The sequence below is a fragment of the Pezoporus flaviventris genome, unplaced genomic scaffold, assembly GCF_033815535.1.
Source record: "Pezoporus flaviventris isolate CSIRO_AGI_PZ_B2104156 unplaced genomic scaffold, CSIRO_AGI_Pfla_v1 ptg000029l, whole genome shotgun sequence".
Lineage (NCBI taxonomy): Eukaryota > Metazoa > Chordata > Aves > Psittaciformes > Psittacidae > Pezoporus > Pezoporus flaviventris.
The window spans coordinates 18,104,159-18,127,231 of NW_026892577.1; the positions used below are offsets into that span (position 1 = coordinate 18,104,159).

Here is a 23,073-nt window from a genome sequence, read left to right on the forward strand (position 1 = left end):
CCGTGGAAGAGATGGTATAGCTGAGATATTGGTAGCCTTACCACAGTATATACTGATGCTGTAGAAGCAGGGTGGGTGGGCTTCTGCCTAGCTTCTGCTTTCACATCTTCTGTTACTAGACTTGTTGGAGTTGACAAAATATGCAAACCATAAAATTATTCTGATATATGCTGGGGGTTTTGTTGGGGCAGAATGATCTAGGCAATAGGTAGCATTTTAATTTTAACATTGTTTCAGTTTAATTATCAGTGCTTCGTAAGCATGAGAGTACATGACAAACATTGAAAAACAAACAAAACCCAGCCTATATTGCGTAGCAAAATTCCTTATTGATAGTGACTGAGTAAAGCATTTTTGTTGGACTTTTAGCCTGATGAAGTATGTTAAAGGTACAAGCATATAATAAAATAATGACTCTTGTATAGTATCTGTAACTTGTCAGTTAGAGAAACACTGTAGAAAACATCTCTGTGCATGTAAAATACCTCTTTGCATACTAAGTTGTGTGTAGATGGGCAGCCTGATTCCTTTTGAAGTTCTAGTGGTTCCATTCTGAAGAGGTGAAATAAATGTCACAGAAGCAGGATGAGGCATGCCTGAGCAGCCTTGTGCATCTAGGAAGTGTAGCAGTAAAAGGACTGCTTGTACAACAGTTCAGACTGTCTTTCTGGTGTAGTTCTAGCCATGGTTTGGTGAGGCTTACAATTCAGAGTTAAATGAAAAGATGTTACTGGAAATAATTTGTTTTATCCAAAGGAGAGCAAAGGGCTGAAATCCACAGTTTATGGGTTCAGGTTACCGGTGCGAGCTGCAAACATTGAGTATTGTCACAGTGCTTCACAGAATATCTGTAAGGTACTGGGACTAGAAGCCTGGGATATTACCCACTGATTGAGTCTTACTTGCTGCCTCGCTTGTTTCCTGTCCTGTTCCTGCAGCTTTGCTCTGCCGGTAACAGTTGATTCTTTTACCCTTGAAAGATGTGTGCTGGTGTTCAAGGAACTGTATTGTGGAAAGCCTCCCTCCAAACTTCAACTTGAGAAGAGGAGTAAAATGGCATACTTTCTGAAAGAAGCTATCCTGATTTGAATTTATTTTGCTGAGTCACCATTTAAGATTTGGTAGTTGTAGTCCTCTCTGGCCCTCCATCATTTTTTTGCAAAGGGTTTTCATGGTTTAAAAAGGGTTATCACAACCTTCCAGTCTCATATCCTTTTCTGCAGCTTTTTATATCCTGACTTAATCTAGCCTTAATTGTTCTGTAGAATAAATAGTTTATTTCTAGGGCTACCATGCTAATTTCTGCAGTTGTGCAAAAAGAATATTAAGTTGCTTTCCACATCATGAGTGCCCTGTTGGGTTAAAGAAAAGAAAGATGCATGTACTGTGCTGAAAATAGCCTCAGTATTGCTATAGAATCATAGAATAGTTAGGGTTGGAAAGGACCTTAAGATCATCCAGTTCCAAGTCCCCTGCCATGGGCAGAGACACCTCACACTAAACCATGCCACCCATGGCTCTGCCCAGCCTGGCCTTGAACACTGCGAGGGATGGAGCATTCACAACTTCCTTGGACAACCCATTCCAGTGCCTCACCACCCTTACACTAAAGAACTTCCTCCTTATACCCAATCTAAACTTCACCTGTTTAAGTTTTAACCGTTACCCCTTGGCCTATCACTACAGTCCCTAATGAAGAGTCCCTCCCTAGCACCCTTATAGGCCCCCTGCAGATACTGGAAGGCTGCTATGAGGTCTCCACGCAGCCTTCTCTTCTCCAGGCGGAACAGCCCCAACTTTCTCAGCCTGTCTTCATATGGGAGGTGCTCCAGCCCCTTTATCATCCTTGTGGCCCTCCTCTGGACTTGTTCCAACAGTTCCGTGTCCTTTTTATGTTGAGGACACCAGAACTGCACACAATATTCCAAGTGAGGTCTCATGAGAGCAGAGCAGAGGGGCAGGGTCACCTCCTTTGATCTGCTAGTCATGCTCCTTTTGATGCAGCCTAGGATATGGTTGGCTTTCTGGGCTGCAAGCGCACACTGCTGGCTCATGTTCATTTTCTCATCAACCAGCACCCCCAAGTCCTTCTCCACAGGGCTGCTCTGAATCTCTTCTCTGCCCAACCTGCAGCTGTGCCTGAGATTGCTCTGACCCAGGTGTAGGACCTTGCACTTGGCATGGTTAAACTTCATAAGGTTGGCATCAGTTTAAATAGTTTTTAAACCATAAGGATATGTTTTTGTATTAAAGCAGTGGTTGTATTGTCATTGAAGAAGTCGATATATATTGGGTCAAATCGCAGAAGCTTCATGCCAGCTTAGTATTCTGCAGGGGACTAAAATGGTTGTGTTACCTTTTTGCTGGTATAGATGGGTTTAACATGATTTTAGCTTGCACATACACAACATGTCTCTAGCCCAGTGCTCTGAACAGATACCGTGACCATGTTCTGCTGCTTTGGAGCAGATGGCCTCAGCTGCCATGAGGGCTGTAGCTGATATGTGGTTACACTTGAGGTGCAGATTGGTCCTCCACCAGCTGGGTGTCAGTTACAGAAAAAAGTGTCTGAAGGTTTGCCTCCCATTACTCAGTAGATTGTACTAGCAGAAAGTAGGTAACTTGTGTTGATGCTGAGACTTGTTCAGGCTGCCCTTGTGATTTTGCATAGCTCAAGTAGGTCATTATGTACTCCACATAGTTACTGAAATTACTGAGCTGGTATCAAGCTTAGTGCAGAAAAATGCAAAGCCAAACTTGCTAAGTACTACATTTTTCATAAGTTACAGTAAGTAAAAGGTATTTCAAATTGTGTTTTGTAGTCTTCTCTCATGTTTGGAAGTAGTGGATTCTGAATTCTGGCACCAAGTTGTTAAATTCCTGAGCTATATGCAGTATATAGTTCCTTCACACGAACCAAAACCCGAAGAGTTTGCTGAGGTATACTAGGGTAGAAATTGCAACATCTTATTTGTTGATCTTTTTTGCTTTATCAGTTACTATATTCTTAATAGGATACCTGTGTCCTACTCTGGCATGTGAAAAGCTGCCTTTCCACCATCTACTTCTCTGTAAACAAGTCAGGAAGAAGAATGAAGAAATATAAAAATAATTTCTGAAATAGCAGTAGTTTGTACATCCAAGTCAGTCCTTCATGTTAGGAAGATGTTTGGCACTTGTTTTCTGAAGGGATGAAGATGAAATTGCATTGACGCAAAAGTGTAACTCTAGATATTAGATTTATGTCACTAAAATTATCTAGAGTCAACTCTGCAGATCATTATTTTTACTTCAAATTATTTTACCATTTGACATTCATACTTGCTGTGTTGCAAGCCTCAGTAGTTTAGATATAGCTGTAATGGGAATATGTTTAAGAACTATGGCAGTGATGGGTCAAATAGTGTCTGAAGACTCTTATGTGTGGAGAGCAGGAAATGTTTATTTACATCTCTTACCATGACAGCTGTTCTTGGTGATCTTAACTAACTTGGTGAGCACCTGATGTGGACGTTCTTGCACTTTGTAGTTGACTTCCTCTCTTGTTTGTTCCCTCCCTATATTGACAGGGAGTTCTTGATACTTTTCTCGTGTTCTGGGATCTGGTGCAGTCTCAATGTATCAGAAGTATTTTGTTTGCTGCTGATCTAGCAGAAGCTAAGGAAACAATCACACAACAGGTTATGCAAGTTTTCTGTCTTTGTATAGCAATTTCTGAAAAAGACCATTGGACTTTTCACACACTGTCTTACTCCGTGTTGGTTTTGACTATGAGTTATTGCTGACTTGCCTACTAAGGTTAACAGAAGGCAATAGGATTTTGATTTGCTCTGTTGTGTTCAGAGCTCAGAGGGTACAGTTGAACAGTTGCTCATCAGCCAATATCAGAACCGTAAAAATGAAAATTCAGGGTTTTTTGGTTTTGTCATTTTGTCCAGTGTGTCTAAGGCTGATCAGTCCCTGATGAAATGGGAATAGTTTCTTCTGTATGTTCTTTCTACCAAGAATGCAAGATGGAGCTACAGAGCTGGAATTTTCTTCCTGGTTTTTATGATTCCAAGTTCTCCATGATTTGCAGATTCCACGTATCATAGAATGGTTTGGGTTGGAAGAAACCTTAAAGATCATCTAGTTCCATCCCTGCCCAATCCAACCTGCCTTGAGCACTTCCAGGGATGGGGCATCCGTAACTTCTGTGGGCAACCTACTCTGGTGTCTCACCACCCTCGTGCTGAAGGAAGATAAAAAAAGAATATGACAGAAGTTGAAACTACTGCAAGACTGACAACGAATGTGCTGACCAATATCTGACTGGCACTGCTAGAGTGTACCTGAGTGCTGTGGCTCCCCTTGTGACCAGGGTTTTATTTAGCAGTGTATTTTATGTTATCTCTCTCATAATGTGACCTTTTTGCATATTTGCTTGCCTTCTCTGAACCTAGAAGTCCTTTTAGAGAGGTGACAAAACAGTCCTACAAGATACACTTGTTCTTTGTCTTGCCTAAATAAGAATTATTTTCCTGTGTGTCAACACTGTTCTTTGTTGTAGGTGCTTTGATATTGTGAAGGCAGTAATACCACCACAAACGTGAACCTTTTGATAGCCCTGAGTTCTTGCCACTAAATTACCCTACCAGTAGGGTAGGATGAGATATGTCATGACAGCAATATATTCAAATGTGAAGGATCATCTTTATAATGGGTAATGAGCAAAACCCATCTGTCGTGGTTTAAGCCCAGCCAGCAATGCAGAACCATGCAGCTGCTTGCTCACTCCCCACCCTTCTTCCCCCTGCTCCCAGAGGGATGGGAAGGAGAATCAAAAGAATGTAACTCCCATGGGCTGAGATAAGAACTGTCCAGTAACTAGGGTGTAACACAAAACCACTACTGCTACCACCAATAATAATGATAAGGGAGATAACAAGGGAAGAGAATACAACTGCTCACCACCTGCCAAACGATACCCAGCCATACCCGAGCAGCGATCTAGCCTTCCAGGTAACTGCCCCCAGTTTATATAGTGGGCATGATGTGCTGTGGTATGGAATACTTTGGCTAGTTTGGGTCAGGTGTCCTGTCTCTGCTTCTTCCTGGCTTCCCCATCTCCCTGGCAGAGCATGAGACTCAGAAAGTCCTTGGTCAGAGTCAACATTACTGAGCAACAACTAAAAACATCAGTGTTATCAGCATTGTTCTCCGGCTGAGAGTCAAAAACACAGCACTGCACCAGCTACTAAAACTTAGAAAAATGACTGCTACTGCTGAACCCAGGACATATACAGGACAAATACAGGGAAGGAAAATCTGAGATTCTGCTGGACACCCCCTCCTCCCCTCTCAAATTCAGGCTGCTGAATTAAGTTGCTTAAACTGGGTTTATTACTACAGACCTCTTAATTTTGTGAGGGCACTGGGAGCAGCTGATGGACTGCAAATTGCTATGACTAGGGACTTGCGGATTGTGAGAGAGGTATAGCTGGGGATGGCTGAGGTGCTGTGATAATTTATGTTGCAGCCCTGAACAGATTTCTCTTACAGTGTTTTGGGATGCTTGTAAGAAAGGGAGAAGTAATAAATCTAGGCTGTATTCTTTTCATATGTTTTAGCTGATCCCTTATGTCTCCAGAGGAGACTGATGGCATCTTGGAGTCACTGTGGGAAAAGCCTGTAGGCCCTGAAGGAGGGCTAAGCATCATGCAGATAAGAGACAAATACAGGCCAAATTTATTATTGCAGATGTTGTAATTACAATGTAGGTCAGAAAATGTAACAAGATTTTTGAATAATATGTTCTTAAGAAGTTGATATTTGTCACTTGAAGATGATCTGGTATAATTCCAAAAATAGAGAGGTCCCAACTCAGTATGAAGCAGGTTGGAAACAAGGTGCTAATTAAAGCAGTGGTCAGTACTTGCTTTATTCAGGCACTGACAAAGATGAATTCACAGACTTAATGATGTTGTCATATTCTGTTACTGAAGGTTGGGCAGAGACATAGCTCAGTTCTAACGTAAGCTATTGCATTGCAAGGAGTAATGCCGAAGTAGGCTCTTGACAAGTTAAGACCACTTTGAGACATGACTGAAAATGCTTTCTGCAGCTGTTAGGGAAAGAAACAGAAGATGGGCTAGGAATAACAGACTAGAAAGATACGGACCAATTTGTCCGTTGTTACATTGGCAAGAGCTAGAGGTGGTATCGTCGTGCAGTTTCCACTGTTTCTGCTGCTGAGGGAGCTGGAACTGTGATCTTTCTTTCATTCTTCATTCCCAACTTTGAAGTTCGACAGCTGTGCTTTACAGGTATAACCTTTCTGGTTGCTGGTCTAGAGGAGGAATGTCTACTTTCTCTTTCTGTGTTGTTTTCTCTTTCTTTCTTCATTGACGTTTCTTCATTGACTGGAGACCTCATAGCAGACTTCTGGCATCTGAAGCAGGCCTACAAGAATACCTGAGGGGGATGCTTCATCAGGGATTGTAGCAATAGGCCAAGGGGTAATGGGTTTAAACTTAAACAGGGGAAGTTTACGTTAGATATAAGGAAGAAGTTCTGTACTGGGAGGGTGGTGAGGCACTGTAACGGGTTGCCCAAAGAAGCTGTGAATACTCCATCCCTGGCAGCGTTCGAGGCTAGGCTGAACAGAGCCTTGGGCGACATGGTCTAGTGTGAGGCATCCCAGCTTATGATAGGCAGGGGGGTTGGAATTAGATAATTTTAAGGTCTTTCCAGTCGCCACCATTCTGTGACATTCTGTACCTGTCAGAAATGTTTCAAAGTATGTGCTCTGCGAACAGGCAGGTTTGTGAAGCTGTGTTTGGTCTCTGCTACAGCTCAGAATGAAATTACTAAGATACTTGAAGTTTCTTGTTGGAGATAGCTCACATAAGAGTCTGGAATTACCCTTGTGCACCTTTGTAACACAAAAAACTATGCTTGTAATAGAGATGATGTTTTAGTGTAGAGGAATTAAATTATTTCCTGAAGCGTGTTTGTTTAAATCCTTGAATTTGACTTTTAAATGCCTCATCTGAAGAGTTAGTGCATACCATGTGCAGCTAATTATTTGTGAGTTAACCTGTTGGTATGACTGTGGTAATTCAGAATAAATGGAGTTGAAGAACCTTTGTTCATTTGTTAAAAAGGGAGATGCAAAGCTGTATTCAATATTTCAGCTGTGTGCTATGAAATAGTTATGGATAATTAACATTTGACTTTCCTCTCCAGCGTGTTCTGTGTACATGTATTGGTCTTAAAATAGTACTTTATACTTCTGCACTTAAAAAAAGAGTAAGTCAGGATTTATATGGTGATTGTACTTGCAGGTGCGTACTGTTATTATTAAGTGTTTTCTGCCTTAAAAGTTAGATCAGTGTCCCTCCTAATCTGTTGAAATTATAGTAGGTGAAGAAAGTATGTTGTGAGGGAAGCTTTGTAGTAACCAGCAAACCAGATACCTCATCCAGATGCAGTCAGATACAGCACAAATAGTGATTTCAAACCACTTAAATCTTGTAATTTCATGCAGGATTAGAATACTGGTAGATTAATGGCTTTAAGGACTTTTTTGTTGTTGAAAAGTTATAAGGGTTTGAAAAGGATTACTAGCTCCTAGCCAAGGAATAAATTTTCATAGCTAACAGTAGCTGTGGAGAGTGAAAGGTGAGTGTTCCCAGAAAGAATTTCATGGCAGCCGCCAGACTCCTTGCTGTTCTGTTTTGGTTTTTTTTTTCACTGTGAGAGGGTTGAAAATACATCAGAATAGTCCTTCTGTCTGAGTGTTTTGTCCCTTGTAGGTATGTGACAGTTTCATTTTAGTGCTTCCTGTGAGGCCTTGTGCTCTTCTGGGAATTTTAAATGTAATTTGTACCATTATAAACATCAAAAGGAGTTGCATTTGAGGAAAATACAGTATACGTGACACCACGGGTAGATTGCCCAATTTATTTGCTAAGATCTTGTTTAATAAGATTTTAGTTTGATATTTTGTTTATCTCGTTGGAGATAGGCAGTGTTCTGCTTTTAACTGCTGCGTGTTTCCACAGAATTTGTAAAAGCTGTTTTATTTTTGAAACTGATGCTTTTCTCCACTTCTGCTCACTGTATCTTTTGCCTCTCTGTTAAATTTGTATGAATCCCTCTCTTCTGGTACTTCAGGGATAGGCTCTACTAAACTATACAGTCAGCTCAGCTTTGTTTTTGTAGGAAAGCAGACCGAAAATCTTTTCCTAGAATCCCAGCCACTCAAAAGACAAAAATACACAACTGTCTTTAAATATAGCTGTTGCCTATGATTGAACAGTCCTGCCTTGCTAGTTAATATGAATGTGAGATTATGTTGAATATTTTTATTCTGCTGAGCTTGTCATCTAACTCAATAACTTTGTCTTTCAGTACCAAGATAAAGAGGAAGTTGTTTTATGGATGAATACAGTAGGACCCTACCATAATCGCCAAGAAACATACAAATACTTCTCCCTTCCTTTCTGTGTGGGATCAAAAAAAAGTATCAGCCATTACCACGAAACCTTAGGAGAAGCACTGCAAGGAGTTGAATTGGAATTTAGTGGTCTTGACATAAAATTTAAAGGTAAGCAATTGAAAGTGCATTTAGTCTCTTAAAAAAAATTACAAACCCTTAAAACTTCATTTTTGAACTAGAACTGTAAGTTTGTTGCTGAGTGTATTTTATATTGTTACTTGAGCCGCCCCATAAGGTTGTCTACTACTCCTTACTTTTCAGTTTACAGTAGTTTTCATCTGTGTGCCCTTTAAAGAAGATGCTTGCAGCAGATACATGCTTCTCAGGTAACTGATGACATTTTATAAAGTGAAACAAAGGTTTCTGTATATGAATGATTAAAAATGTATTTACTGAAATTGTTATTCTGGTTTACCAATTCTGAAGATGCAGTTGGAAAGGAGTAGCGAGGGTTCAGCACCTGAAAGTTATACCTTAACACAAAATTAATTATTGTATCCTTCTGGTTAGTGTCTAATTTAAAACACCTTTGAGAGATACCTTTATATTATTGTCTCTAACTTGTCATAGGCGTGCATTTGGAGAAGGCTGAGGTTCTTAATGACTTCTTTGCCTCGGTCTTCACTGGCAAATACTGTGACCACACCACCCAAGTCTTGGAATGCAGACATAGGGACTGTGAGAATGAAGACCTTAGCCCTGTTGTAGGAGAGAATCTGGTTCGAGACCATCTTAAGAACCTGAACATGCACAAGTCCATGGGACCTGATGAAATCCATTCAAGGGTTCTAAAGGAGCTGGCAAACGAAGTTGCTAAACCACTGTCCATTATATTTGAAAAATCATGGCAGTCAGGTGAAATTTCTGACGACTGGAAAAAGGGAAATATAACCCCCATTTTCAAGAAGGGGAAAATGGATGACCCGGGGAATTACAGACCAGTCAGTCTCACCTCTGTGCCTGGCAAAATCTTGGAGCAGATTCTCCTGGAAGGCATGCTAAGGCACATGAAAAACAACAAGGTGCTTGGTGACAGCCAGCATGGCTTCACTAAGGAGAAATCCTGCCTGACCAATTTGGTGGCCTTCTATGATGGGGCTATGGAACTGATGGATGGGGGTAGAGCAGTTGATGTCATCTACTTGGACTTGTGCAAAGCGTTTGACACTGACCCCCATGACAGCCTACTCTCTAAATTGGAGAGACATCAATTTGATGGATGGACCACTCGGTGGATAAAGAACTGGCTGGATGGCCGCACACAGAGTTGCGGTCAATGGCTCAATGTCTGGCTGGAGACCATTAACGAGTGGTGTCGCTCAGGGATCGGTGTTGGGACCGGTCTTGTTCAACACTTTTGTCAGTGATGTGGACAGTGGGATTGAGTGCGCCCTCAGCAAATCTGCTGATGACACCAAGCTGTGTGGTTCGGTTGATACGTTGGAGGGAAGGAATGCCATCTAGAGGGACCTCGACACGCTTGTGAGGTGGGCTGGTGCCAATCTCATGAAGTTTAACCATGCCAAGTGCAAGGTCCTACACCTGGGTCGGAGCAATCCCAGGCACAGCTACAGGTTGGGCAGAGAAGAGATTCAGAGCAGCCTTTGGAGAAGGACTTGGGGCTGTTGGTCGATGAGAAAACGAACATGAGCCGGCAGTGTGTGCTTGCAGCCCAGAAAGCCAACTGTGTCCTGGGCTACATCAAAAGGAGCATGACCAGCAGGAGGTGATCCTGCCCCTCTGCTCTGCTCTTGTGAGACTTCACTTGGAGTATTGTGTGCAGTTCTGGCATCCTCAACATAAAAAGGACATGGAACTGTTGGAACAAGTCCAGAGAAGGGCTACGAGGACGATCAAGGGGCTGGAGCACCTCCTGTATGAAGACAGGCTGAGGAAGTTGGAGCTGTTCAGCCTGGAGAGGAGAAGGCTGCGTGGGGACCTCATGGTATCTGAAGGAGGTCTATAAGGGTGCTGGGGAGGGACTCTTCATTAGGGACTGTAGTGATAGGCCAAAGGATAACGGGTTAAAACTTGAACAGGGGAAGTTTAGATTGGATATAAGGAGGAAGTCCTTTAGTGTAAGGGTGATGAGGCACTGGAATGGGTTGCCCAAGGAAGTTGTGAATGCTTCATCCCTGGCAGTGTTCAAGGCCAGGTTGGACAGAGCCATGGGTGGCATGGTTTAGTGTGAGGTGTCCCTGCTCATGGCAGGGGGCTTGGAACTGGATGATCTTAAGGTCCTTTCCATCCCTAAGTATTCCGTGATTCTGTATGCCTGTCAGGATGGAGCTGGTCTGTTTGGTTTGTTGTTTTTTTTTTTCCTGTTGTTTCGTGCCTTCTCCCTCTTTACATACTGTTATTGAGGTGACATTTAGCTTCTTTTGCAAATACATTTCTTGGTGTTAGGTACAGAGTCTTCTGTTGCGTGATTTCTCTGTGTATATTCTTTGGTGCCCAGAGTCTTTTTAGGTCTCTGGGTTCCAAATAATAACAGTCATTTTGTCTGTATTGAGTTTTAGCATTTCTGTGTTTAATCCAATTTCTGGTTTCTGTGTATATGTGTCTTTTTTTTCCCTAGAGAGGTAGAGTTCATTGCATTACCAGCGCTTAACTGTTGAACTTAAGCGTAGTATCTCTTGTCTGAGCATTTGCAGTCATGGGACTTAGGTTCTGTATCCGAAACCGGACATCTGCCAAACGATGTTTTTGTTGTAAGTAGGTTAAGTAGAATAAAATATTAGAAGCTTGTTAAAACCATGAATTCTTTATAATTTTTTAAGTTGCTTAGGGGGTAACATCTCTGCATTAAAGGAATTTGGAGTTGAATCTTTCGTTTTAAGAAAGGAACTGTACCTGCACAGACACTGGAAAACAGTCCTATTACTGGTTTGCAAGACTTGCAGTCTGCTGAAAATTTTACTCAAGATGGGAAAAACAGTTTTCCTGTCCAGCCTCACAGAATATGCTCAGAAATGCAAAATGGAAAGAACAGAGAATGCAACTGGCAGCAATTCAACATGTCTGTGAAGATGAAATAAAACTTCTATTGTATGAATATGATAAATACATATTTTGCAGCCAGTTATATGTGTAAGTTTTACTTACTTTAATTGCCTTATTTTTATAAGGAGCTTGTGTTACTCCAGTGACAAGTGTGCTCTCTAGATGAAGCACCAAATTGAAAAGACTTGAAGGTTTGTGAGTTAGTTTACTGTTCTGAAGTATCCTGTTCCCAGATTTATTTCCTGATGATTATCCATGGTTAATTTATTCCCTTATGATATCAGACTTTTGCTAGATCGAGTCTTTTAATTTTGTGTCTGGAAATACTGAGCAGATTGTGCTGTTCTGTAGCTCACATTTTGTCACTTAGATCTTTTAGATCTTGAACCTTTTCTTTATTGACCTGGATGTACTAAGTAATCTGTTTTGTTGTGGAAGTGTTGAGATGATATCAAGGGAAGCAAATGGACTGGCTAAACATCATGAACTGGCTGAAATGCTTAAAACGTTTTATGCTTTAGGGGTCCAAAAAAAGCTAGAGCCTCTGTTGCTCCAAAAGTACATGCAGTAGTCGGGCTGTCTTAGATTTATAAAATATGCTAATAATTTTTTTTTTAAATAACAAATGAGATAGATGAAACTTTCAGTTTATCTTTTGTCTCCTCTTGTGACGACTGTGTAGTCTGTAGTCAGATGTAGTTTAGCTTTCTGTCATTTCTAAGGGAAATATGTGGTAGAGCATTGGACAAATCAGTTCTTTGAATACAGTCTCAAATACTTCTGTAAAATAATAATGGCGAACTTAATGAGTTTCTGTTTTCATAATTCTTTAACAATTAAAAACATACTTAACAGATGTTATCTTAAAGAAGTAACTTGGGTCATAGTGAAGCTCCAGCTCCTCAATACATATAAATTGATACCATTCCAATTTGGTTAAGTCTTTCGGAATTCCGAGCTATGGGGAGCCAAAGTCATCTCAGAGTAACACAGATTAGAATGTTGGAAAAATGCTGTGCTTTTCATACCTTGTGATTGTTTTGGTTTTGATTATGTCTTTGCCGTATTAGCTTATCTATTGTCTCCTGTAGTTCTTTATAACAGGCAAACCTGTTTTCCTTAAGTCTTATTTTTCTTTCTGGTTAGGTGTTTCTCATACACAACTGCTTGTGCTTATGTTTTAACACAGTGTCATGGTTTAAACCCGGCCATGCAGCTTGTTCACTCATTCCCCCCCTTCCTCCCTCCCCCTACTCCCGGAGGGACAGAGAGGAGAATCAAAAAGAATACAACTCCCATGGGTTGAGATAAGAACAGTTTGGTAACTAAGGTATAACACAAATCACTACTGCTACCACCAATAATAATAATGCTAAAGGAAATAACAAGGGAAGAGGATACAACACCTCACCACCCACCGACCGATAACTCACCCCCCAGCCGACTGAGCACTGACCGATACCTAGTCCAACTACGCAGTCTACCAGCCCTTCTGGGTGACTCCCAGTTACATCCTGGGCATGATGTGCTGTGGTATGGAATAGCTCTTTGGTCAGTTTGGGTCAGGTGTCCTGTCTCTGCTTCCTCCCGGCTTCCCCTCCTCCCTGGCAGAGCATGAGGCTCAGAAAGTCCTTGGTCAGTCTAAACATTTGAGCAGTAACTAAAAACATCAGTGTTATCAGCTCTGTTCCCAGGCCAAAAGTCAAAAACACAGCACTGCACCAGCTCCTAAGAAGGAGAAAAAATGACTGCTACTGCTGAACCCAGGACACACAGAAAGCTTTGCATTTTTTCTATTCTAAGTACTGTTTATTCTGATAAGTTCAGTGTGATTTCTTCAGTATTTAAGGTCTGGTCTTCCGTTCATGCTAGTTTTTTTAGACACCTTTTTGCACCTCTCATTGCTTTACCAGTGTACATCAGGTATGTAGTTGACATATCTTCCACAGGCTGGGTGTGATGTAGTTCAAAGCGGGCTTTGAATAGGTGTGGAAGAGTAGAAACTTGAAAAGAATCAAGGTGTTTAATGGCTTGTGAGTGTAGGTGATTGATGTGCTGGTGGGGAATTCCTCTTCATCCATGCCCTTGGTTGCTTTTTTAAAATTTATTTATTATTAACACATTGGTACTCTGGGCAGATTGATAATCTCTGTTGGACCTGCAGTGAATTTAACTCCTAACCAAAGTGGCTGCACCTCAGATATTTTCTGTAAAACAGATGGTACATGGTAGCTGGTTAATGACTAAATATGTGTACATGACCTGGGAAGCTGTCTATGTGTGCTTCTAGATTTTTCCATTCCAATCTGTGTCCTCTGGATAAAAGAGGAAGACAATAATCTCTTTGTTATTAACTGGGATCCAGCAGCTTCTGTATCAGGAGGTGCTTTAGTATTTCTAGTGTTGGATCCATGAAGTGAAGTCTGAATGGGAGTCAAGTCTATTTTACTATCTTTAATCTGCTATTACAAGTATTCAAATATGCTTCACCCAATTTCATAGTAACAAATATAAAGTAATTGTAGCAGTAGTTATTACTTATTTAATATAAAATTATGTAAAAAGATTGGAATCTGAGATTCATTTTTTACAGCCTTAAAAACTGTCATAAACCCAGTACAACTTATATCAAATGCATGTAGGAAAATTTAAATTTCATAGACAAGCCCTTAAAATTTACCATTTGTATAAACAATTCTTACCCAGTTCGTTTGTTGAAAAATGGTGGTAGCTCATTTTTTAGTAACTCTTTAATGGCAGATCTTATTCTTGGCTGAAGTGTTCTTCACCTTTTGTGTTTCATTTTTGGTTGTTGGTTTGGTTTTTTTGTTTTAATAATTATAACTGGATTATATCAGTAAAATGGATTTTTTTTTTAATTTTTTTTTTAATGAATAGGTTTTATCTGGTTGTGATTGATCCATGCTCCTGCCTCTTCACCAGTGGTTTAGAAATTGCTGCAGTGAAATTGGAAGAGTTGTTGGTGATTTGTGGTTTGGTAGGGACTTTTGTCCGTCTGTTGTGGTGGGTTGTTTGTTGGTGTTTTGGGGATTAGGGCAATTCTAACAGCTACAGGTATTTTTCCTCTTTAAATGAGAGTAGTAAGAATTTTAAAAAATAAATTGTATTTGGATTTTATGCTTCTAGATTTTTATCCTCTGGAGTCAGTAAAGAGGAATTAGAATTGTTCTAACTAAATTCTGCAATAAAAGAAAATTTTCTTCTCAACGTAGTTTAACTAAATAGCACTAGCAGGTAAGTGTGAAACTTTGTGTTGTTCATCATATTGGAAGAAGTATTTAGGCTGCAGCTGTCATTTACTAACCTAAGTAAAACTCTCAGTTCAGTCAGCGGACTTTGCCTGTGATTTTGAAATAGACTAAGAAAATTATGGCTCTGTAGAAACATGTTCTGAAAATGCAGGTTTGCTCTTGAATGTTTGTAGTGGGGCAAATCTACAGTGTATTCAAGAATCCATTAAGTAGTGTTTGTATTTAAAAATGTGTCATGTGAAAGCCTAAGTGCAACCGTACAAGATAGCTGGGTTTCCCTTCTGTTGCAAATATGGGCAATGTTCTTCTTGTATCACAGGTCTCAAATCTGTATAAATATCTTTATGAAGAAACTAATTGAGTTATTAATATACACTTTGCTTCAAGCTAAGCCTAGAGTGATAATGCTTTTTATGTAATGTCAAGTTCTTTATTCAAGCGTTCTGACATTCTCTATGTTACACCTGAGACCTAGTGAATTATTAAATTTTTTGAACCTTGGATTATGGTAACTTCAATTAGAAAATTAACTTTTGGTATTGGCATACAATAACAAGTAGAGAAGACTAATTTAAAGGGGAAAAGGATTTTTTAACATCTTTTGAATTTTTGCTTATTTAGAAATACTACTAAGTGACCATACTGCCTATTGAGAACTCCTTGCCCAAGATTTCCTTTTGCAAGACCTCTAGAAAATATGACAGCTATTCAGGATGATGTTCAGTGTTATACTAGAAGATAGTTGGATATAATGAGGTTTTATATGGTTTATATATTTGAATAAAACCCAATTGAACTGACCGTAGGAAATTTTAAATCTGGCATAACTGCACCTACTTTTGTAATGAGTTTTGCCTCAAATTTAAGATTTGCCTAATGTGCTGTTGAAGTTTTAAATACATAGTATTTAATGAAGCTTTAATACATAGTAGATGTTACCTTTTAAGCATCCCTGATGTAGACACAGCACAAAACATACCTTGAACTTCACACACCTCTTGGATGCACACAGAACCATAACTTGGACAAGAACTATCTAGCATACACAAAATTTACATCTGGTGAAGGTGTAATGAAGTAGACTTCACTTTCCTGAGGTACTGAATGCTGTTCTAAGCCACTTTCATTTAATCATTTAACACAGTGAATTTCAGCTTAGCCTTATAATCCTGTCCTGTAACTAAATAACACCTTCAGTATTCTCAGTGGCTGAAGAAACAAGCACTTGTCTTCATTTGTTTGCCTTCATTCATGTTTTTTAGGGGAGGTGAGAGGAAGTGTACTATAAGGTATGGCTGAGGGTGAAATCGTATACCGTATGTGAAGTCATGCCTATGTTTTGCAAGAATTGAATGAGGTAGTTTCTAATGATTCTGCTGGGGGTTTGTGTATGTGTGCTGGAGTAGTTTGTGAAGTAGTGCATCCACAGTTGTTTTTAATATCTCTGTGGTATCTTTTGGTATTCTGAATACTGTGAGTAAAATCTATAAAAATGGATGAAGACAGATTTTTGGTGGCATGCTGTTTGCAGCCTGGTTGGATGTCAATGCAGTCATTTAACTTCAAATGATATTTTAAAGGGGTTTTTTTGTTTGTTTCGCTGTGGGTTTTTTTTTTTTTTGGTTTTGCTTAAACAGCAGTAAAAGCCACTGTTTGCATCTGAAAGTTTTAGATGCAGGGTGGCTTTTTTTGTTTGCTTCTAACTGAAAAGTGGCAAATTCCAGGGATCTGAAAGCCCATGGAGTAGCTTGGTATTTGATTGCAATCTAATACCATGTTTGCCTTGGTTAATAACTGAAAACAAAGGCTTCTGTGTTCAGGCTATAAAATGGGACAAGTCTCTAAAAAGAGGACTTGCAGTTCCTGTGATTTTTATTTTGCTAGTAGCAGTTGCAGCTATCCCCATTGCTGCCCTCACTTGTGCTGGTAGTGCTGTGTGTATGGGTGAACCAGTCAGGAGAAGAGCCACCTAAAACCAGTCTGGCCTCCACATCAGATCAGGCTTCCATGTTCCAGCACTGGGTAATACTTTATTTGAAAGCCTCCACCAGTTTCTCTTTTACCTTTATTTCGATTCACAGGATATTTTTATTTGACTTCTCCGTAATGAACAATCCTTTGTGAATTAAAAAATTTAACATTAGAAAGGTGTTGAGATTAGTATGAAACTGATAGAGACTGACAATAAAGTACCAAGTATTTTTGAAAGAATTAATCCTACTTTAGCAACAAATTCAGAAGATAGGGATTCTGTTTTTTATTTCTTTTAATTAATGTCAAGATGACTCAAAAACTCTGTTAAAGTGAAAAACTGCCAAGCAGAGGCGCTTTTTTTTTTTTTTCTTTTGGGGAAGATGGTCCAAAAAATACAGGATCCAGCTCAGTAGAAGCATAAATGCAAACTCAGGCCTGGATTTGTAAGTCTGTGTTTCAGCTGTGTTGCCAACTTTAATGGCCTCTCTCTTCTGAATGTACGAGTACAGGTCCTGAAAATCCAGTCTGTGGTCTAACAGTCGTCTTGGGATGCTTGTGGGCTCGAATGGTTTTGTTATTCTCTGTTTTTCCCTCAGCAAAAGTTTTATTGTCTAAAAAACTGTACTTTTATTTCAGTGAAAAAATGAAGCTTAGAGTGCATTTGTGAGGTCTTGGGGGGGGTGGGGGGTGTGTGGGAAGAGTGAGAGGGAATTAAAAAAAAGAACAAAAATAGAAAATACTGAAATGTTCATGAGAAATAGGAGGAAGAGATGCATCCATTCCGGAATAAACAAGGGCACTATTTTCTGAAGGGCTGTGGGAAATCACTGCAACTATGCAGGGCTGCTGTTGGTTGTTTTCTTAATGTTTTGCTTCACCTGGCTTTACTTCAGTTTTGCCTGACCAGACGTACTGTGTATGTTTTCATTTTTCTCATTATCTGAGAAATAATGTTTCATGTTGGAAATACTCTACTTGCTGGTACTTTTTCTGTGCAGGTGATTTGATTTTCTTTTCAGTTTTATATTGCAGTTAGCATATAGGAGAAAGTAAGCTGAATTTTGATACAGATTACAGCTGTACTCAGGGCAGTAATTAATTTTACCTACTAGAAATGTTCCAGTGAGAACAAAAAGAGGGGAGCTGGAATTACATGCGTTCACTTTGTTTCACTTGAAAACACTTGCTAAGAAGCAGATGGGGGGGTTGTATCTAAATCTGTTGCTGTCTGAATTATTGTAAATATGAGCCCTTTTGTCCTTTTTCACTTAAAAAGGACACATTAGGGAAGGAAACTGGGATGTGATAGAATGCCTGCTAACTGCATTACTTATGAATTGTAGATGCGGGGAAAACAGCTTTCTGGCTCGAAGAAGTGGATTTAATTGATTTCCAAATGGAGTCTCTTGTGCATTCTTTGTGTTATTCCTAATTTTGTCTTCTGTCCTTTTTTCTACCTTCGCCTGATTGCTTTGTTTCTTCCTTTACGGTAGTTTATTGAAAATTGCTTTAAAAAGGTTTAGTTTTCACAGACAGTATTTCTAGTCAGTGAGACTGATTATCCTAAAATGGGGCGATAACATCATACATAGTGTTAGGTATTTGTTAATAACTTCATACCACTTTTTAAAGTAAAAGAGGTCTCATGGTCTGTCCAGGCTAAGCTGCCACCAGATAATGGATCTTAATTTAATGTAGGTGAAGTAGCAAAAGGATACCTTGAAACCTTTCCTTATCCAGTCAATATGAAGCTTCTACATGTGGAAGGGTAGAATTACAAAAACAGTCATGTAATTGCTTTAATGGTTCCTTTTTAAATGTCCTTTGTTACCTACTTCAGGATAGCCAAGAAGGGTTAAAGACTCCAGTGATGTCCAGTCGTCCATTTGCTTGCTTTGCCTTCCTTTGAGCCAGTTCATTAATAAATCATTAACTGTGCTGTATTTTTTTTACAGAGGATGTGATGCAGACTACTTACTGTGAAATTGACTTGGACAAAGGAAGAAGAGATGCATTTGTGTATGCTATCAAAAATCACTATTGGTACCAGATGTATATTGATGACTTGCCAATATGGGGTGAGTGAAATTATGCAGAAATAGCTTGATTACAACTACAGGCATCCTGTGCTGGTGGGTTTCATGGAGTCATTTAATGACTAAGCTTCCTTAGTTTACAAGTATATAGAACTTAGGTAACCAAATAATACAAAGAAATTAAAGGATTGTTGCATTGAAAGAACAGTAGGATGCCTTGTACTAGTGAACTGCAGAAACAGTGAAAAGCTGTTTTGTTTCTCAAGCACTGGTTTAATAATGCCAATTTCTTAAGGTTAAACTGTTTTCAATGGACTTTTTAAAGGGAGTGGTAGTTAGATATGTCAGATAAAAGATCCATGTTAATGTGTCATGAATAACAACTTTTTGTAAAACTCAGTGTTTAAACTGTATTTTGCTAGTTCTTGTGTTTATTGCTAATGCAAGAGATGCTTGATTTACTTTTAGTAAACTAGTTTAGTCACTTTATAATAGTTTTGCGTGTGCAGTCTGTGGTTATGTGAAGGAGTTTCATTTTATTTGTTCTTACACAGTTTTTAAAATTGCTGAGTAGTATTAATCTGGGTTTAAAGTGCCTGTGTCTTGAACGAAAAATTGTGTCCTTATTGCCATTGTCTCCTAAACTTTCTGCTTTTTGCTACTCCCATGTAATCTGTGATCACATAACTAGTGAAGATTGCTCTAAAGATTGCACTTTGCAGTGATAGCAGTCAATGAAGCCCCAAAGCCCTAACCTCCCTGTTGTAGGTACAAGATGAAGGGAAATGAAGAGCATCACAAAATGCTTTGTTACGGCAAGATCTTTATTGTCTGTGCTCTGTGAGAGAGGTAAAACCATCTAATATAAACAAAATCCCACAACACCTTCAAGAATACAGTTCATGCCATGTGAAAGAAGTCCTTTGATAGACAGTATGCTGAATAATATTACCCATCATTCATTCTGTCAGAGGGTAGGGTTTTTAAGCTCTTTCTTGTAATTTTAATAGGTTTTAGAAAGTAGCTATCTGATTAACATGAGCCTCAGCCAGAAATGCTGGTGCTTTGTTTGGGTTTTATTTATATGTTAGGAAGGTTCTTGCTTTTTTAAAAAATGTATCTGTTTTTAAGAGATAACATTGTAATGCCTGATAGGAGAAGTACCCATGTATTGTACTTGTTCTTTTCTGCTTATTTGCTTAGTGTATATAAAAGCTCTGTGGCAGGACTTGAAGTAGACCCTAATTAATCTAATTAATATGTGTGGCCTTTACTTCTCGTGCAATTGCTGCTAGGCTTTTTAAAAGCATTCATGAGTAACAGTTGTTGCCACAATAATTTTTATGCGTTTGGCCTTTCAGCAAAAGATCAGTGATTTTCATAGACTAGTGACAGCTGTGTTGGCTTTAGACAGCCCAAGGATGATGGATGCTAAGCTGATGTCTTTGGAATCATGTGTGGCTAGCGGGTCTTAGAGGCTTTATTTTTTTAAGACTGATTTTTCAAATCTGGTTTGTGAACATTTCTTCTCACCTCAAATACCAAAGAATAAATCCTAAATATTCTACGCACTGACTAAATTTTATGCTTTTGGCTGAAAAATCTATTTTAATGTAATTCCAGTGTTTTCAGTGTTCTTCAGTAGTATGCTATATATGCATAAGAACCCATTCCTAATACTACAACTAACAAACATTTAGAATATAGGTATCATCTTTGTATTATGTTAAGAAGCCGGTTTTGATAGTTGTTTGGAAACAGGACCTCAAGTTGTGATGCTTAATACATGGCTACAGCATTGTAAATACTGTAGTATTATGCAAGGATATAATCTGACATGAAGTGTGAAAACAAGTGGTGCTGATCTGTCCATGTCTCCTGCTTGCTAGGTAAAATTAGCAGGACTGTAGATTGGTCAGTCAGTATTAGCCTGTTTTTTATTAAAAAAACAAACAAATCCTAAACAAAACAAAACTGCTCTTGATGGGGGGCTGAGAAAGGAATGGATGCCCCTGAACTCATCAGAAGTGTTTATCTGCAAGTCTGAACAAGTCTTTCTGACCTTTGTATTCCCAGTACAGTTTAGAAGACTGTGGATAGATCTTATCTGTATTAATTTTGGTTGTTTTTTGTTGGGTCTGTGTTCAACAGGAGGAATATTTTGGACTCTTGAGTGCTGCTAAAACTTAAAGCTCTGAGACTTGCTGCTCAGGACGTCTCCCTAAGTATAGGGAGCACTGTGTTAGTTCACTCCTTCAGGTAGTGATTGATCAGAATGTCCTTTACATAGTTTAGAGGTGGGTATTGTCATGTTTTTGGATACTACCATGAGAACAGATGGTAGTCCAGATGCTAGGCTGTATGGCATAGGTGCAAACTGGCACATGTTTCATATGGAAGGCAATCCTGACAAATGAGCATGAGTAGAAAACATGACACAAAAATACCACCTTGAAAATTTAAAAGTACAGGTAATGCACAACTGTCATTCCTTCGTAGGCCTGCTGCTTTGTGATAAGCTGTTCTATGTCCTTCACCATGTTGTTTTCCCCTTGACTGCCCTCACCTTTGAGTATCTTGACTGCTGCTTTTATTTGTGGCTTTCTATCTTGTATGTGATTTTTGGTATGATGGTCTAGACATTAAAGGTGCCACCTGTAGCCTGTGAACTTCATGACTGTTAGACTTCCCCACGGCTCGCATGGGATGTTCTCTGGAATTTTCCAGAGAGTAGATAATAGATAAGACATTTTTGCGGCAATTTATTGAAAAGTAAGAACTTAATCGTGGCTAGTATTGAGTTTAGTTGTGTTCTGATGCTCCCGGAGCATCTGAGCAGCTTTTAATGCTGGAGTTAATAGAAATCTTCACATAAGTATATAACTTTATGAAATGTTCAGTGAAAGTAACAGAATAGTCAAGAACTACCATACTTGACAAGTGTTGGAAGCTTGTGTGAAAATGAGAGCAAAAAGTACATGTTGGGGAGTCAACTAATGAGGAATACCGAATTGAAGTAAAATTTTTAAGAGGAAGAAAAATGAATGAAGTGATACACAAGAGATGGGAAAATACAGGGGTCTTGGCTAAGTTCTGTTCATGGAAATGAAATCTGTATTCAGCTAGTTCTTAATCTGGTAAGAATTCCAAAGAAACCTAGAGGAACTGTTGTTGAGTCTTCCGACTCTTCTGCAATGTTTGTAGCTGCATGCTTTTTTCTTTTAATACCGTTACAAAATGCTTTTTGCAAATACCTGTGGATTGAAAGAACATTCCAAGTATTAGAGTTGAGGAGAGGAGCATTAAGGTCTGCTGTGTTCTCTTCACTGCAGTCATGTAGCTTTTTTAGCTGGCAAAACTTTTGGAATGCATATTTTAAAAAAATAATCTCAGAGTATTTGAAAAGTATGCCTATAATAGATGCTTACACTTGTTTCCTATGCAGGTATTGTGGGAGAAGCAGATGAAAATGGAGAAGATTATTATCTTTGGACTTACAAAAAACTTGAAATAGGTTACAATGGAAATAGAATTGTAGATGTCAACCTGACCAGTGAAGGAAAGGTGAAATTGGTACCAAACACAAAAATCCAGATGTCATATTCAGTAAGTAATATGGTGATGCATCTGTAATAATATATTATAAATGGTGAAGTAGCTCAAAAATAGGTACTTGTATACTTACAACTGTATTAGAGGAAGATGTGTTTTCACTCCTTCACATTTTTTTCATTACTGACAAATGATGACAGGCTTATTAATAATATAAAATTATTTTTTAAACATTTCAAACATACTGAAGCTTCTGTGAAAGGAAGATGTCTGATAAGGTATGGAGACTAGAAGTACGGAGGAGCCACCAGTAGGTACACATCTTAAATTTGGAGCTCTATCATTTGCATCATAGATTTGAGCTGGATTCTGAGCTATGGCCTTCATACTTTGCAAGCAGTTAGTATCAAATCTTATTTTGACGCTGCAATTCCAGCAGAAATTTGTCTTATTTATATAACTTTCAGTAAGGTTTTCTTTGAAGCCTTCTGCTAGTTTATTGAATTGCTGTGATAAAAGGTAGTGAATAAACATTTGCTGATCTATGTTGTTTTTCCTCCACTTTTCCTCATTTATTTGATGTTACCTAAATCTGTAATGGTTCACTTCTCATATTCACCATATTTGTATACTAAAACTAGTTCTTAATGAATTTATTTTCTATAGTGTGTTAGCAGTAAGCATACAGCTCTGTTTCAGAGGATATTCTTGCCATTGTTACATTCTTCTTGTGCTGGACAAGTTGTATAGTTTG

At 39.0% G+C, this 23,073-nt stretch overlaps 1 protein-coding gene across 2 annotated transcripts in view; it reads left to right on the forward strand.

Annotated features, from left to right (window-relative positions):
• TM9SF3 (transmembrane 9 superfamily member 3) overlaps positions 1 to 23,073 on the forward strand; it is a 59,694-nt gene that overhangs the window by 2,984 nt on the left and 33,637 nt on the right. For both annotated transcript variants that reach the window (XM_061459375.1, XM_061459373.1), the window contains exons 2-4: positions 8,395 to 8,590; positions 18,687 to 18,809; positions 22,213 to 22,373. In XM_061459375.1, coding sequence (XP_061315359.1) covers positions 8,395 to 8,590; positions 18,687 to 18,809; positions 22,213 to 22,373 — 480 coding nt within the window. The remainder of the gene's footprint in view (positions 1 to 8,394; positions 8,591 to 18,686; positions 18,810 to 22,212; positions 22,374 to 23,073) is intronic.